Consider the following 16,956-nt stretch of genomic DNA (forward strand, 5'->3'; position numbering starts at 1 on the left):
AGAAAGATGTTAGGACCAATTAATTAAACGCAATGTGACGCTTTTTGCCAGCAAGCGCGGCTTTGTGTGCTTGAGACCAGTACCTGTTTGCACAGGCCAAGCGTGACATGAACAGGGACTGACATGGAAACAATTCCCAAATACATTTTCTTACAATACATTCTTTTAGGTTAGAGGGCATCTCATAGCTACCTATCAAGTTAACATAGGAAAACACCAAAGAGCATTTATTTTTCCATCATTTAATGACATTCCTGTTCAGTACTCTCAGCACCATAACCAGAGTAAGAACTTTAGAACTCTCAGATGAAAGTTGTCTTGACGAGAAAGTCAGTTGGACAGATGCATGCAGCGGAGCCAAGGATGGTTTTGAATGACTAACTGAGCAATGCAAAGCAGCTAAGCAATGTTTAGAAAAATACAGTATTAACAGGTCCCATACCTAGCCTCTCCAGTTTGAGATTCCATCTGGTTAACCCAAGACTTGTAAATATCCACAGGATCAGTTTTGATATTAAGTGACTTGTCATCGATGATTTCCTTCACAACTGGTGCAAGGATCTGCCTCAGGGCATTCTGACCACGGGCACCACGATTGAAACTTACCACCATTTTAATAACAGTAGGATTCCCGGTCACAATTTCATGTATCTGGTCTACTTTTGATCTGAAGAAGAAAGAATCTATTAGAAATTAGAGGTATGCATAACTCTGTCACTGCCTAGACTTCCCTGGACTACTGTTCCAAGCATAACTTCGGGGGTGGGGTGGCAGGGGGAGACACACAAATTTTTTACAAGTTGTTATTTGTTTCAGGGTATATATCATCTTCATGCTTAAAAAGCATTCCCAAAAATACTTGAGGGTAGTTCCTCAAAAAGTTCATAGCATATTCTTCCTCACAGCAAGTTGTGCCACTCTGTATTGTAAAGTTATGTACCTCAAACTGACACTTTGAGTTATAGTCATCTAAGTCTTGTTACACTGAGCTCCTAAGGCCCAACCAATCCAACAAAACATGTCTGAGGACAGCCAGAGCTTCTAACACTGACAGGAAGTAGAGATGCTGAACAACAGAGATTTCAGACTCCTCATAAGCTTTTGGAAATCCAGACAGCTTAGATTTAGCGCTCTTCCTGGCTCCTAAAGCCTGAGTTGGCAGTTTGTTGGACATATTTATAATCAGACACTGGAGAATTGAGATTAGACTGAATTTTAGCATGACTTGCATCAGATTAGAAGTAGCTGCCATGTTGAGCAGTAAAATCTTGACTGAAGTGAAAAGCCTTCATCTTCTATAGGCATACTTGATTCTTCTTTGATAGACTACATTAATAGATATGCAATGGGAAAAAGGACAGTGAAGGGACAGATTAGCATTATCTACATATAAGCTTCACATGACTTCACATGAAAATGTGCCTCATTTTCAGGAACTGCCAAAACTGATTCAACAGCAAAAATGTTTTGTATGCTACCACATACTTGATCTCTTCCTGCAGTGCTGTTTGGAAAAGTCGCAACAACAGGTATTCCTCTCTTTGATTGGATGCATAGTTATACAGCGTGAAGATGACAGAATCCATGAATTTTGTGGATTTATTTTGAGGCATCTGAAAAATCAGCTTGGCCAAGTAGGTTGGGTTAGTCTACAACAACAAGAAAAATTACTTAGCGTGCAAGTCCCCGCTGGTGTTGCTAAAAACTAAGGTGGCTCAAAACAGTTGCTGGCTGGACTTGATTTTAAAGGTCTTTTCCAACCTTACTGCTTCTATAACAATGTTATAACAGTGCACAAGCAAAGACTGTGCTAAGACATATAATCTTCTATAACAAAAGGTTACCAAGTGGTGTAAGAAATTGCTTACCTGAAGTAGGTAGAACAAATGCTGATAGGCTTCTAACTTTTCTCTCTTTTCTTTGCTCAATGCTTTCAAACCTCCCCTTTGTTTGTTCAGCATCATCATGTCAGAGAGCTGTTCCTTGTTCTTCTTGGTAAGTTTTTTGCTATGAGAAACAACATCCTGGAAAGAAAGAACAGGTACAGATTTCACTCTGAGAAGTTTCAAACAAGAAATACTGGAAAACAGCTGCATCTGAGAGCTACTTCTCTTGGATGTGGAAATGCAGGGTCAAGGAATGTCTGGGGCTATTAAAGTGAAGGATTGTTTGCTATGGCAGCATTTTCTCCAACTGCAAGTATTTGTTCTGCTTTGTTCCTGAGTTTGTGAATTTGTCTGAAACCCTAGAAGGGTTACTCACTCTTGGTAGCAATTACAATCAGAACTGGTAGCATTCTGAAGACACTTGGAAATGTTTTCCTTTTTTAAACTGGGCTTACAGTTTACAAATACTGTTCCATATCCAGCTAGCTCACTACCTCCATATACTCTGACAGCAATGGCACTTTTCACTGCAATCATCAGCCCAACCACTGCAGCTTCCTTCTGAGATAAATTACACTACATCAATTGAGATTTTGCACTCAGAGAAGCCTAAGTGTAATGAATCCAGGACCACATGAAAAGCTGACCAGTACTTCAGCTTGAAGAAAAGACAATGCTGTATCAGCAAGAGCTTTTTTTTTTTTTTTTTTTTTTTTTGCAGAGGGGAAATTAATCACACCAGCCAAGCTTAGATAGAGGGCGCTTCCTTTACCAACAATCAACCCAGCCACACAAGCATGTCTCCTGCCTCCAAAATCACCCCCTGGCTGAAAACTTGTGGCATGTGACTAGTTTAACCACAAAGGAGTAAAAAAAGAGTCTCAAAGCCTTTCATTACAAAACCTGTTGCATTTGTTAGATCAAGGTAGTCTTGCTGCCCTTTTTAGCTTCAGGACTTGTTTCTTCTCTTCCTACAGTTTTCTTTCTAGGGATACATACTAAATTAGTGGCATGAACTAAGAACATACTGGGAGTAAAAACTAGGTCAGGGGAAATGTTTTCCACTGGGCCTGAGCAACCAACATCTGAGGCCAGAAGCTCTCCATGGTAACCACCACTGGGCTCAATTCTATGTGTAGCTGGTCTCCCAACAACACATTTCTTACCTGCAATGTAATTTTGTTTTTCACTAGCAAACCAATTTTGATGTCCATGAGATTGAGGTCATTCTCCAGTTGCTGATTGGATCGGATCAAGGTTACAACTTCTTCACGCAGTTTCATTAGCTCAAGCTCCTCCTGAAAATCTTGGTCACTCTGATCCAGCAAGTGGACAAATTTCCGAACCACAGCCATAGGTGGATTTTCAGCATTAACTAAAAACAGGCAAGAAAATAGGTAACACTAGGGTATGGCAAACAGAAGTAAATATATGCCTTATCTACGTTTAAACGGCACATCAAGGACCACCCAGAGTCAAATTAGTACCATCTTGTCTAAACAGCTTCAGACATTTTGATTCTCCTGTTTTGAGAAAGTTGTAAGAGAACTAAATCAAGAACAAAGTCAGTATTAGCATAGGGTAGTCCACACTGTCAGAGCTAACTGCAAAGCTACAGTTCTATTTTTCAGAAAAAAAAAAAAAAAAGGTAGCTAGAATCAACTTCTCCTTCAGCCTCAAGAACTACCTACTCCCTGCACTGCCCTATCAACTTTATCCCAACTGCTCCTCAAAACTATCTTGATGTTATAGATCACACAGCCAATATCATACTGGTTGACAAGAAGCTTGACATGACCCAGCAATGTGCACTTGCAGCACAGAAAGCCAACTGCATCCTGGGCTGAATCAAAACCAGTGCGATAGGAGGTCAAGGCAGGTGATTTCCCTCCTCTACTCTATTCTAATGAGACCCCACCTGGAGTACTGTGTTCAGCTCTGGGGCCCCCAACATAGTATGAAGGATGTGGAGCTGCAGGACCGAGTCCAGAAGAAGGCTAGAAAGATGATCAGGGGCTGGAGGATCTCTCCTATGGAGACAGGCAGAGAGAGTTGGGGAATCTCTTCTATGAATCTATAATCCCTCACAAACAGAGATTCGAGGCACATCAGTTTTCTCCTCTTGGCAATACTTACTGAGGGTTTTGTAGTCTTCTCGGGCTTTGTTTGCTCGAATAAAGGCTTGAATTTTTACAACATCATTTATCTAGGATTTAAGAAACAAAAATGCACTTGACATCATTCTGGAAAGAGTACCGAAGTCAGGTACAGAATACATTTAACAAGATAGCCTCTTACATGGTTTCTGAAATACTGCAGACGATCTCTGTAACGTCTTCTGGCTTGATACATCCTGGTCATTGACTGAATCTATTGAAGGGTAACCAAAACACTCAGATAGAAACCTTATCTACGAAGTTCACTACCCCAAAGGCTTACCAAAACAGTCAGCAGAGAACCTGCACTACCTTTACTACTTGGTCCTTTTGTGCGCGTAGGTAATCCAAACGGATTTGATATGCCTTCCTTTGCTTGTAGCCACGCCATTGAGACTGAAAACAAAACAGGCACACTGACTTTACCTTTCTAATTGAACAGAAGTAAGTACAAATCTGAGCTTCTTTGTGTTCCTCAGTTTCCAACTGCCCTTTTGGCTAAATGAAACATCAAGGAGAAACACTTGTCCTTTCAAGAGATACACTGTGTGAAGCATTAACTATTTAGCAAATGTAATCGTGAGAGACTTGATGTTACCCCATGAAGAGCCTGGGCCTTCTGAAGCACAGTTAGGGAAGGATACAGTGAAACAGTCAAGTTGACAGAAACTGTTCTACATGAGGATCATGTGTTAGCAGCTGCTGCTCCTGAGAATAATGGTGTAACATTTTAAGCCTTCCCAGCAGACCCACAGCCCTCCACACTTGGGAAGAGAAGTCAGGCAAGGGGTTGCGCTACACTTAAAGGGAGAGTGTGCTATTTTAATGAGCTGGGAGTGGGTGTGGAGGTTTTGTTAAATATACAGGCAGAGTATGTGCTACTTAGGCAGAAACAAATGGACATATACTGCTAAAATAATAAAACGGTAATAGGATGCAAAGTAACTATTTGTTAAAGCCTCCTCAAATAACTTTTTCTTTCTCCAATTCTGTGTGATTATTGGATTGATTATATATGACACCTAAAAGTGAATAATATACCAAAACTCACTGGAGAAGGAAATGTTTTTAGATAAGTTACAATACGAGGCAAAGACAATTGTGTGCTGTAACTACCTGAATTGAACAAAAACTGTTAATAAGCTTGTGTACAGAAAACAACTGCAGAGTAAAGTTCCAAACAGAATTAAAGGGTATCACTACCTGAATGCAAGTGATTGCTGGGACTTGCTTCTTCAAAAAATTCATTCTTGAGTTGAATTCCTGCCGAACAAGATACCCTCGACAGCAAGCCTGAAGTTTCATAATCAGGTTCTCATTTGCAAGCCACAACTGTTCTCGGTTGTATGCTGCAGTGACTCCAGATATGGTGCTCTGATTTAATGTTATGATAGGAAGAGAAGCCAGAAAAAGAAAATGGAAATACAAGAAAAAGGATGTTGCATCAGCTTTCCACACTGTGCTTACAAGAAACTCCAAAGTTGTCTTTCAAAAAACAGTGACATCACGGTCCCATACTCTTTTAGTGACAGGATAAATTTTTATGAAATAGGACAAGGAGTTGTGACACATACAATCTGATAATGCCTAGCAAATCAAATTAGTTACTAAGTGTGTTAACATGACTATGGCATTGAAGAATTCTATCTTAGAGCTGCATTAAGGGAGGGAATGGTGAGAACATCAACTTTTGAGAGAAGGAGCATGTGTTAATCTATTACTCTACCTGTATCTCTTCCCGTGACAGCTGAGTGTCATTTTGCACAAATTCTGCTGGTTCATCCCATCCTCCCTCTTTGGTCCGCAGGTTATGATAATAATGATAGCCTCCTCTCACCCAGTGTTTCACCCACTCACTGCCATTGCCTCCTAAGAGCAGAAACTGCAATTAGAAGTCTGAAACTCTGACAAGTGTATTACCTTTCACACATACAAATGTTACAACCAGGAAATTTACTTTACAGATTCTTCTTCCTCCAAGCAAGGAAAGGAATGTTTCTGAGTCCCTAATGACTTCACATGAGAGCTACCTAAACACAACACATTCTGTAAGTGAAGAACATTATACTATTCATACTCTTAAAAAAAAAAAAAAAAAAAAAAACAACCTTATTTCACAAAGCATCCACAGCCGCTATCTAGAACACAAGATTTTTTTCCCAGGGGCTTTTTTACCTCTAGTTCCAATTCCATGTACAATGAAGTATCTTGCATTTAATTCACTAATAGTTAGCTACTTAAGGTGTACCTGCTGCCCTTTTCTTAACTTCTGACAATTCTTGCTGATACGTCTCAGCACATTCTGGAGTGACTCCGTATAGCCCAACATCAGGTGAACGCAAGGCACTCAGGGTCTGGCTAACGTCACCATGATCTACTGCTTCATTAATGGCCAGAATTCCTAAGGAGACTTGGATAACACCAGAAAGCAAGTTAGTTCAGGGGTTCAGTAGCTCACAGCAAGCACAAAATGGCAGAACAGAGCAAGGCAAAATGAACACACTCTTAGAGCTGGGTTGTATGTAAGATACACAAATTTTAAGTGCACATAAACATGAAATATAAATAAAAAACCAACTAGGCAACTTGCAGTATAGAGGCCTCTTCAGTACAGAGTATCCAACCATGTGTGGAACTGCGCCTGACAGCATGTAATGTGTGTGCCCAAAGTCCCGGTATGGTGCTGATTTACCACCAGAACTTTTCAACACACACAGTTACAGCTCTCCTCTGATGTCTGTTTCAGTTAACACAGTTTCTTCTGCCAGAGCCAGTCGCAAATCAAAAGAGGTCTTTTCAACAACCAGAGCAGTAATTACTTAATTGTTTCTGCAGACAGAAACAATATTGTTACAAAGACTGGCATGCAACAATGGGTGGACCAGTCCACCAGCAAACTGCGTTAAGGAGCAAAGGTGAGTATCACTGATGTGTAGTACTCTCAGTATCCAAAAAAACATGTGAGTGTTTGTCTCGTAATACCTAAGAGAACCAAGTCAAGACAACAGTACCTCATGCAAATAAAAGGTAATGCTCACCAGAAAACACCATTTCAATAGTGCATGTGAACACTCTCACTTCTAACCAACCACCCACTGACACGCACAATTAGTCGCCAACAACAAACAACTGGATAGAGATTTGTCCAACAAGGTAACGTGGTCTAATGGTCACATGCAAAACCAGAACAAAATGCATATCCCCCCCACAACAGAAGAAATTTAGTATTTGAAGAATATGACATTCACTCCTGAAAAAACTACACCTGCACCAGAAGCCTGTAGGCTCTTTTGGTTTTCTCTGCCACATGTACATGACATTTCTAGTCCCCAACTCTTCCTTAAATAACTGGTATTTGGCTGGTAGTAAGGATTAATTGCAATACTGTGTGGTAATACTTACATCTCTGGGACTCCTCTGTGTCCCTGTTAGCCTTATGAATCCCATCCTGAATTTCATCTAACCAAAGTACAGCTGTTTCATCCCGTGTGTCCTGAAGAGAATGCAACAAGAAAAATATGCAATATCAGGAGAAAAGTATCACTATTTTTGCCAGGTAAGATAACCTATATTCAGAAACAGCCAATAGAGTAGTTTTCCATAACAGGGGGAAAAAGAAGTATTTCAGTCTTCCTAACTAACTCCAGCACAAGGACATCATGTGGATTTGTGACTGTCAGAGACTACTATGGCATTACCAAACTAAATACTTTCTCCCAGACAAAAAAAAATTCTCAGGAAACAGAACAAACAAGAAATTCTATCAATAAGAATCACTCTAATAAACTGAGTGAACACAAGGCCAGGGACTTAGTACCAGCTAGTCCTAAAGCCATACTAGCGAAGAGGATATGATTTCCCAGGAAGGTAGTCCTTCAACAGAAGAGGACTACAAAGAGCTGCTGATGCACATCTGTATGCAGAAGCTAACAAAACTTTGGGTAACTAACGTCACATCAGGTTGTTCATTTCTATGAACACAAAACTTCACAAACCTATACAAACTAACAAAGCAAAAAGCATCGTATGTGTTGTGGATGGGTGTACACACACAGCAGTCAAAGCCATGTTTTAAATCTTTATTTTAACAGATTGCCTGTCAAGGAGCAGTGATCACACCGTATCCTGTATTTTGGCTGGGAAATCTAGCCAAATGAGTTAATGTTACATGCAGAAATTTGAGAGGAGGAAAAGGACAAGTGTTTTGCAAGTCCCAAAATATACATAAAGAACAATGACCCAGCAGTTGCCAAGTATAAGCTTCTCCCCACCCACTGGTGCTTCCTGTAGGTAACTACCAAAAGAAATGCTAAGATGCAACTACCATCCCTCTGACAACTTTCCTCATACAAAGAGAACACGGGAAACCTTTAGTTCTGGGAGGGAATAGTAATCACAATGCACAAAAGAACCACTATTTACAACATCCAAGAGCTTTAAGGCCAGACTTAAAATTAACATTTCCTTATGTGCTTTCCATATTTTAACCACTGTTGGCAGTGGCAGATCTGAAACTAACTGGCTAAATGATACTTCATTCAAGAGCTTAACATGACCTTCACAGGCAGACTTCATCTGAAATCCAGACAGTCCCACAAGAGTATCAGCAACAGCAAAATTCCTGTCCAGGATGTGGGGGATAATCATCATTGTAACTCTATTGTACTATCTAGCCACAAAAGTCAACCTGAAGACTACCCAAACCACGTCAGGCTTCTCTACAGTTTTACTGCTGCAAGGCTTTCTGCAAGATACACACACTGTAACATACTACAGAGTCTGTTTTTTTCTCTCTCACCTCATCACATCAGAAACATGCATGATACAGCACTCCCCAGTCAAGTAAGCAACCAAACAACGTCTTCAGGTGCACAATAATTCTCCTCAGCCCCAAGATACAGAAATCACTAGTTCATAACAGTTGACTTAAGTTTGTGCTTATTTTCCCCACACTGTTACTGTACAGTATAATCTTCCTATTTCTGGAATTATTCCCATGCTGCTGAGAGAAGCCCTTTATTTATCTTATGCCTAAATAAGGTAATTTCATACCAACTCAGAAGTTACCAGCACAGTCTGGCACAAGTTTAAGTACAAGATAAAAAGATTTCATTGTTTCATTCTGACTCAGCGAGAGGAAATGCTTCAGCACAAAATGGATCCTGAGGAACATTAACCCTGTCAAGACCCTTGGGAAAGCTGCTTAATTATTTTCATCAGAACTGCGTACAGTTTTTAGCTATTGTCATCACCCTGGTTTACCTTTAGTCAAAAACAAACTGTTCAATACAATCTAGACTTTAGCCTCTATACAAAATTGTGCATTGCTACTAGAGCAATGAGCTCCACAGCAGAAAAAAGAAAACAAAACACTCTCAAGCCACTGAAAGCAGACATCTGCTACGTCTCTGTAAATACATAAGGGAAAAAAAAAAAAATAGTGTCTTATCCCTACTACCCAAAAATCATTTGCATACACACATGTGCACTCGTCATCCTTTCTTATACCTGTAACATGAAACTTGCTCTTCCTCTCTTCATCTTCACCTTTCAGTTAGTGAAAACTGCAACAAGTAGGTAGAAGTCCTTGACTAATGACAACTTCTGCTCAAAAAAGTCATAAGCTATGGAATTGTCATCAGGTGAACAACAGCAAATATTTTGCTGGTAGCATGTATGTTGTTTCACATCCTTTTTCTAATTTATCACTTTACAGATCCGCTTCCAGAAACTTTCTTATTTGCCATATATATAACTATACCTAAGAGTACATTTAACACAGAACATTAGAATAAAATACTTAAGCTTGCAGAAAGAAAGAAAACTTGCAATGAGAAGTTCACTACTCCTGGAATGAACCTGGTCTCCTCACAAAACCAGATAATTAATATTATTTTTTCACAAAAAAAAAATACGTCTCTCACTTGGGACCCGAGTTTAGCTATAGCAAGCCAACATGTGCACTTAATATCCTATACCCATCTCCACAGTTCATGGATTCACACTGCTAGCTGAAATCTCTTTCTGATTGGTTAAGATTGGTTGAAGGTATGCAGAATGCCCACCTCTCCATTGCCAATTTTGATTCCTGACTTTCAAGACCAGTAGGAAACCAGTAACTAATGCAAAGGTCTTTCAAGAGGTGCATTTAACTGCACTCACCTGCGCTTTCTCTCTCTTGGCTCGAAGCAGCGTATCCTGGTAATGCTGTGCCACCTTTGGAGTCACACCCTCCAATTTTGCTGCAGGAGTCTGTAAGGCTTGAAGAGTCTTCTTCGTGTCCCCTTCATCCAGAGCTTCATTAATAAGACCAATTGCCAAAATCCCTAGGGAGAAATGCAAAGGGGGAGGAGAAAGACAAAGTTCCATTCTTGGTTAACAATAATCACAAGCATTGCTTCAGATGAAAAGTGTGGTTAGTCCTTCCTAAACCAAGTAACAGCTCAGAACCACAATATTTTTAAAAGAAAACATTATTTACTAGCAAAGAAACCAAAGCTATTTCTCCCCCCCAAAGCAGTCGTAATTCTTGAGCGCTGCAATCAAAAAAATAAATTTTCAAAGGGACAAAAAAAAAAAACAAAAAACACCTCAAGCAGACCACATGCAGGGACAAAACTGAATCCTCAGACACCCAGCTCAGAGCTTCTAGAAAGCCCAAAAGGCCAGAGTTCACAATATTCCAAGGTTCTGGCTTCTCCAGAAAGAAATCTTCACATGAAATTAAGGACCTGCATGGAATACCATTTAAAAATACAGTAACCTCGTATTTTAGAAAATAAGGACATACATAGTATCATCTGTATTATCAGAAAAGTGGATGCTATTCAAGTACAGTAAAATTTACTGTTCAGCAAAATAAAGACCTTACAGTTAGGTAAATACAAACAGAATCTACATCTATAGCAACTGATCCTGAAAATCATGAAGTAACTCAGGTCAAGATGAATCCCATAGTTCATCTGATTCAATTCTCTACTTAAAGAGGGATCCAACCATGGTTTGTTCAGTGCAGAACAAAGAAGTCTTTTATCTAAAAGAAAGGAGATCAATGTGGGAATCTCCAACTTTGGTTGTTGTATTCAAAGATTGCGACTCTTCAACACAAGACTCACAAAACAGAAGTTCATACAAAAAGTAGAACACCTTGGGGAAGAGATTACATTTGGATGGAGTAGAGATCAGGGAAAAATATATGCTGAGGACACTGCAAGAACTGCATCACTAAAACAATGGCATGGTTTCTATCAAAAACCAGCTATGATAACTTAAGAAAGCACACAGAAAAAAAATACACACATACACACACACACACACATATATATATATGTGTGTGTGTGTGTGTATATATATATATAGCCACAAAGCTTGAGGAACTTCTCTGACTTAAATAAAGTTATTCATAGAGGGAAGATAAAGCGTATCTTTGCATAAGAGCATATACGAAGCAGACCAAAGAATTAGGAAATTCCCCAGGTGAACAATTTACATCATTACAGGACTTTCTGCAGCTTTTCTTGCAGGACAAGAAGCATTAAAAGAAACAGGATGTTGGGACTACACACACTTTTAGAATTCCACTGTAACCTCTTACACAGAAAAGATACTATAAAAGATACTATACTATACCGTGTGTGCACCCCCAGTGTGGCGCCCTGTTTGTGTGGTTTCAACAAATCCACTCATGTAACCCAAATAGGAAACACAGTGTCTATTTGGAGATGCAGGAAACAAGTTAACCAAGACAGCAAGCTTTTAATTTAAAAGTTAACGATCTGTAGAGTATAAGTTTTGCAAGCGAAACACAACACGCCAAGTACAGAAGAAGGAGTGGCAGAAGACACCTGCTTGTCTCAGTGTACAACATAAACTTTATCATCACCTCCACATTTGTGACAAATCTCTCCTGCTTTATGCTTGCTTTATGATGCAAAGCTCCAAGCCTTGCTGAGATATTAAATATTATAAAATTATAAATATTACAAAGATGGCTTCAAAGTTAGTGTCAAACCAAGGAGGTTTTCAGTATTGGTCATAAACAAAAATGAAGAACCCTTAATGAAAACAAGAAAAAAAACCCCAAAATTAAACCACATGAAACAGAACATCACAAAGGTCTACTGAAGAATAAGTTTGTTTTCAATGACTCCTCTATCTCCACTTTTGATTTTACATACCTAATACTGTCTTAGCACAAGAAGAATTACTTCAGTATTCTTTTCTGATGAAGTTTTCATAATTATACTCAGACCCAGTCTTTTGTCACTGCTAAAAGACCATTATTAACATAAATACTACTGAGAGAAATACAAAGTAAAAAACTTGCAGGGCTAGGAGCATAGGAATTACATTAACACTCATCCACCATTTTCAGCTTGCAGCAGTATTTTTTTTCCTTCATGAGTATATAATTTTCAGTACTCACACTTGCTGCATAGAGTGGTTTGGGTTGGAAGGGACACTAAAGATCACCTAGCTCCAAGCCCCCCTGCCACGGGCAAGGCACACCTTTCACTAGGCCAAGACTACAGACCAGGCTGCTCCAAGCCCTGCTGAACCTTGCACTGTATATGTATGTATATACACCTCTTCCTGTTCTCTTCAGTATAGGACTACTGACCAAATGCCTGTAAGTGAGTGCAATGCATTAGTGGTGATTCCTCAATCACACCTTTTATATGAATGCGAAGAAACAGCCTTCCATGCTCCAGGTCAATAAGCCATCTAGAGAAACACTGAGCAGTGCGATTGGCTGAGCAGGGCACAAGACACATAGTACAGCTGAAGGACTAATTTCAGAAGCATGGTCACGGTGAGAGCTCAAACATCAGCGTCCCCGCACCCAGGGAGCTGGAGTCTCACCAGTGATCTGTGTTAGACACTTGTAACTTCAGAGAGTTTTTGCACATCTTCTGATTACGGAGCTAAATTACTGGCAACTAAACCAGGGAAAACCAGGGAATGAAATACCGGGAAGGTAAAAAGAGCGTTGTAGATTAAAAAAAAAAAAAAAAAAAACCCAACACAAACCGGAATAAAAGGAAGAAGAGGAAAACCTGAACAGGGAAAAAGGAAAAAGTAGCCATCAAATAAAAGGATAAGACTTCAAGAAAAATATCCTCTACTGAACACAGCAAATTAGGAAGAATGGAGCACTCCAAGACAAGGCTACAACTAAGTGAGAGATTTTGGAAATACTACCTTAAATTTGGGGGATTGAAGCAAAATGAGAAGATTCTAGACTAATCCTAGACACTGACACCAGACAATGCATTTCCAATCCGAAAAAGGTTGAAATTTACACTGGCAGTATTAACAAACAGCTCTGAAATACTGATGTCAATACCACAAACACAACAGACTGCCTGATCTCTCCATCAACAAAAAGTCCTGCAATCAAGACTTTCATATTATAGAACACCAAGTCTTGTTCACAACTAAGATCTTCCTATTTTTCTAATGTATAACACAACTACAAGTCAGTCAACAACTTTTTGGATTGACATGCATCTAATTTTAGCACTCCTTGTAAGCTACAATCAGTCTACCATGAATTGAACAGAAAAACTTACTTTCATGCTCTTCATGCACAACTTTATTCACATGATCAACACATGACTGGATATCATTCCATGTGATAAATTCATTTCCTTCTGCACTTCTTTCAGCTTTCAGCTTCACCAAATCATCAATGTATCTGTCAGAAAACAAAACCCAAACCCAGCAAATATGACATTGCAACAAGCTGCTTAGGGAGCACACAACCCAGCACTGAGAACTGCACACAAAGTGGCAGAGGTAACATGAGGGTTGAAACTGAAAATGGGGAGAAAGAGAAATGCTTGTGTGTGTGAAGGATATCAGCACAAATGTGAAGTAGGTTCAAAGACAAAATTGCCAAACAGAAAAAAACACTGCAACGCTGAATAAGAGTCCAGGGCAAAGAAAATGGGTGAGCTGGCATAAGTACTAGTGACAACCTAATGGTATTACAGCATGGTTTTGATGTGAAATCCATGAGAAAGCACTGAAAGACAGCACAGGAGTCAGACCAGTAAGAAACAGTAATTGCAAAAACAAGATGCAAGAGATAGCAGAGATTAAATCCATACTGTAACAAATAATGGAGAAATAATGTAAAATTTAAGAGAAGGAACAGAAAATTCATGAAGCAACATCAAGGATAGCTACAATTCCTTGAATTACTTACCTCTGTGAGTTCTCATCCTCAATGTTTGTAAGGCCTGTGACAGGACTGCTCAATTGTTTCCACACTGTATTCATATCCCCTGAATCCAAAGCCCTGTTAATCAGGGCCACAGAAGACAGCATCTCTACAGCAACAGATAGTTCTGGATGGGTGAGGTGACCCTGCATACAAAGACAATAAGAAATTAATTATATTCACTCTATACAAACTATTGCTGCACATAGAAAAAACTGAGTAGCTGTCAGAACAGACATGTAACAAGAAGGGACATCCTTTAAGACAACAAAATAGAAAGGTGAGTATCATAAACAAAGCTAGAGCACCAAGTGAGAGACTGAGGTAAAGTCTTACAAGGCCGATCAGATCAAGATTAAAGGATTAAACCACATCAGAACAGACTGAACACGAAAGCAGTTCTGTGAAGACTCAACATGGGTTTGTTCCAGAGAACGCATTTAGGAAAACAGGCAAGGTAGACCCAGTGACCCATGACAACTTTCAGAAATAACAGAGAAGGTGATACTTACTTCAGGGCTCTGTTGCTGTAAGGTGGCCAGCTCCCTTTGGTAAAGATCTGCAGCAAATGTATAAACCTCTGGTAACTGGGCCTCTGGATTCATAATTTCTGCCACAGTATTCTCAGCATCACCCATTCGAATTGCTGAATTAATTTTGACTACTGCTGCCAGTTCTAGAAATTCAAAGAGCATAAAAAATAAGGAAAGCAGACAGTTGAGACTCTCATAATAACAGCACTTTCATTTTACTCAAGAGTAAATTTTTAATTTTACTTAACTGGAGAAAGAATATTACCCAAACTGCAGGGAAAGAGCCAAACTCTCAGACCCATACACCCCCTACACTAGTTAGCTAGTCTTCCGTTACTGAAGACCATTAAAACACACAATGCTCATATTTAATACTAGTTCAACTTTTTGTCTGGTTATCAAGGGACTGTTTTACCATTTCAGTATTCTGATAGTAAGAAGCCTAATTGCAAATTTTTGGATGGGTGAATCATACAGATTTTCTCTTCCTTTCTACCTCTATCCTGCTCAAGGCAGTAACACAGGCACTCCATAGTGGGTACATGCTGGCTAACTTAAAACACTGCAAGAGGATAAACAAATGTGGACTTCCATGCCTAACAAGTAAGGTACTTTGAAGGTAGCTGCCTACTTAATTTGGCATTCGCTATTTTCCTCTTTTATTCTAAATCCTCTCTCCTCCAATCTCTGTTACTCTCCTTTCTATCTATCACAAAGTGAATTGCTCATGGACAGTAAGAGAGCTCTGTGTGGTCTCAGAAGCATCTATCAAAAACCAATCAGCAAATGATCTGCATTTTATTTGCTACCTGATACTCAGAAACAGTAATAGTTCTATAGCTCAGTGTGAATGATCAGCAGATAAATCTATCTTTCACATCTCTTGGAGCAACCCAGATTTCCTTCTCAGATCCACAGTATAAAAATTCATAAAAGTATTCTATAAAAGAGGTTATTTAAGATGGATGCAAAAATTCTATGTTTCTTAATTCAAATTAATGTTTTTATGCTGTTATCTCCAGCCATGTTGAAAGAGCTGGACAAAAGACACTGCAAATAATTAGGGCAACCAACTCTCATGTTCTTAGCAGCTGTGAAGTACTTAAAGAACATTCACAATGACCATTCATAACAGACCCAAATTCTGTGCTGCCTCATGTTCTTGATCACACCCGCAGTAACTTGGCTACAATAATTTCTGCTGATCCTTACTTTGCTGGTACTGTTGCGCTGCCCTGTTAGCAGCATCCACTCCCAACTGCAACTCTTCCTTCTGCAGAGGACCTGCAAGGCCAGCCTAAAGAAAAACCAGAAACTGTAAGGGTGAAGCAATGCCAAGTTAATTTCAATTACCTCAATGAAAATACTGCACTTGAACTTAAACCAGAAAGAATATACATAAGAAAATCAGAAATTACTCACCAGATTCTCATTTCAGATGCTGAAAGGTTGCATGTGTACAACCTGACCTTTTTTATATCATAACTGCAGTCCCACGGACATAGCAATAAAAGGCAAGACTGACACCAAAGTGATAACATATTTAAGACAAAAGGCACAACTTCGAGGGAAAAGGCTCCCTGTACATGAGCTGCGTGCTGCAGTGAGAGTACCAACTGTGCAGTTTGGCATGAAAAATCTATTAAGTAACATTGCGTTTTACTTCTGAGCAACTGTAGAGTTAGCAGAACATCAAAATGGACAACATGCAACTTTGGCTTACACATACACGCCCTTGGACTATTATGATACTATACAAATACAAATAGAAAAGAAGACTGAGTAACTAGGGGGTTAGGAGGACTTTAATAACCTGGGTAGTATCACAGAATCACTGAAGCTGAAAAAGACACTCAGGATCTTTGAGTTCACCCATACACCTAATACTGCCAAATCCACCACTAAATCATGTCTCTAAGCACCGTGCCTTCAAGCGGTCTATGACAGTATTCTCCACAGTGAAAGTAGTTCAGGCTCATCTGATTGGTGTTTATAAAACACACATATTCACATTATTTGGCCACTGACAATAGCAAAATAGCAAAACACACCTTAATTTTAATAGTTCTATATACACATAAGTGGGTAGTTTAAGGTTTGGTCTATTGTATGTACACCTACACACAAACATAGTGGCCTTTCACATGCAGAGATAA

General features: G+C 39.4%; 1 protein-coding gene across 1 annotated transcript in view; it reads right to left on the minus strand.

Annotated features, from left to right (window-relative positions):
- IQGAP1 (IQ motif containing GTPase activating protein 1) overlaps positions 1-16,956 on the minus strand; it is a 52,880-nt gene that overhangs the window by 14,725 nt on the left and 21,199 nt on the right. The window contains exons 11-26 of the mRNA XM_041465010.1: positions 16,013-16,097; positions 14,780-14,943; positions 14,253-14,413; positions 13,615-13,739; positions 10,205-10,368; positions 7,445-7,535; positions 6,291-6,452; positions 5,769-5,911; positions 5,246-5,416; positions 4,355-4,438; positions 4,185-4,256; positions 4,023-4,092; positions 3,053-3,261; positions 1,869-2,024; positions 1,486-1,649; positions 443-667 (exon numbers count right to left, since the gene is read on the minus strand). Of these exons, the coding sequence (XP_041320944.1) occupies positions 443-667; positions 1,486-1,649; positions 1,869-2,024; positions 3,053-3,261; positions 4,023-4,092; positions 4,185-4,256; positions 4,355-4,438; positions 5,246-5,416; positions 5,769-5,911; positions 6,291-6,452; positions 7,445-7,535; positions 10,205-10,368; positions 13,615-13,739; positions 14,253-14,413; positions 14,780-14,943; positions 16,013-16,097 (2,246 nt within the window). The remainder of the gene's footprint in view (positions 1-442; positions 668-1,485; positions 1,650-1,868; positions 2,025-3,052; positions 3,262-4,022; positions 4,093-4,184; positions 4,257-4,354; positions 4,439-5,245; positions 5,417-5,768; positions 5,912-6,290; positions 6,453-7,444; positions 7,536-10,204; positions 10,369-13,614; positions 13,740-14,252; positions 14,414-14,779; positions 14,944-16,012; positions 16,098-16,956) is intronic.

This window comes from Pyrgilauda ruficollis, unplaced genomic scaffold (genome assembly GCF_017590135.1).
Source record: "Pyrgilauda ruficollis isolate IOZ18807 unplaced genomic scaffold, ASM1759013v1 scaffold186, whole genome shotgun sequence".
Taxonomy (NCBI): Eukaryota; Metazoa; Chordata; class Aves; order Passeriformes; family Passeridae; genus Pyrgilauda; species Pyrgilauda ruficollis.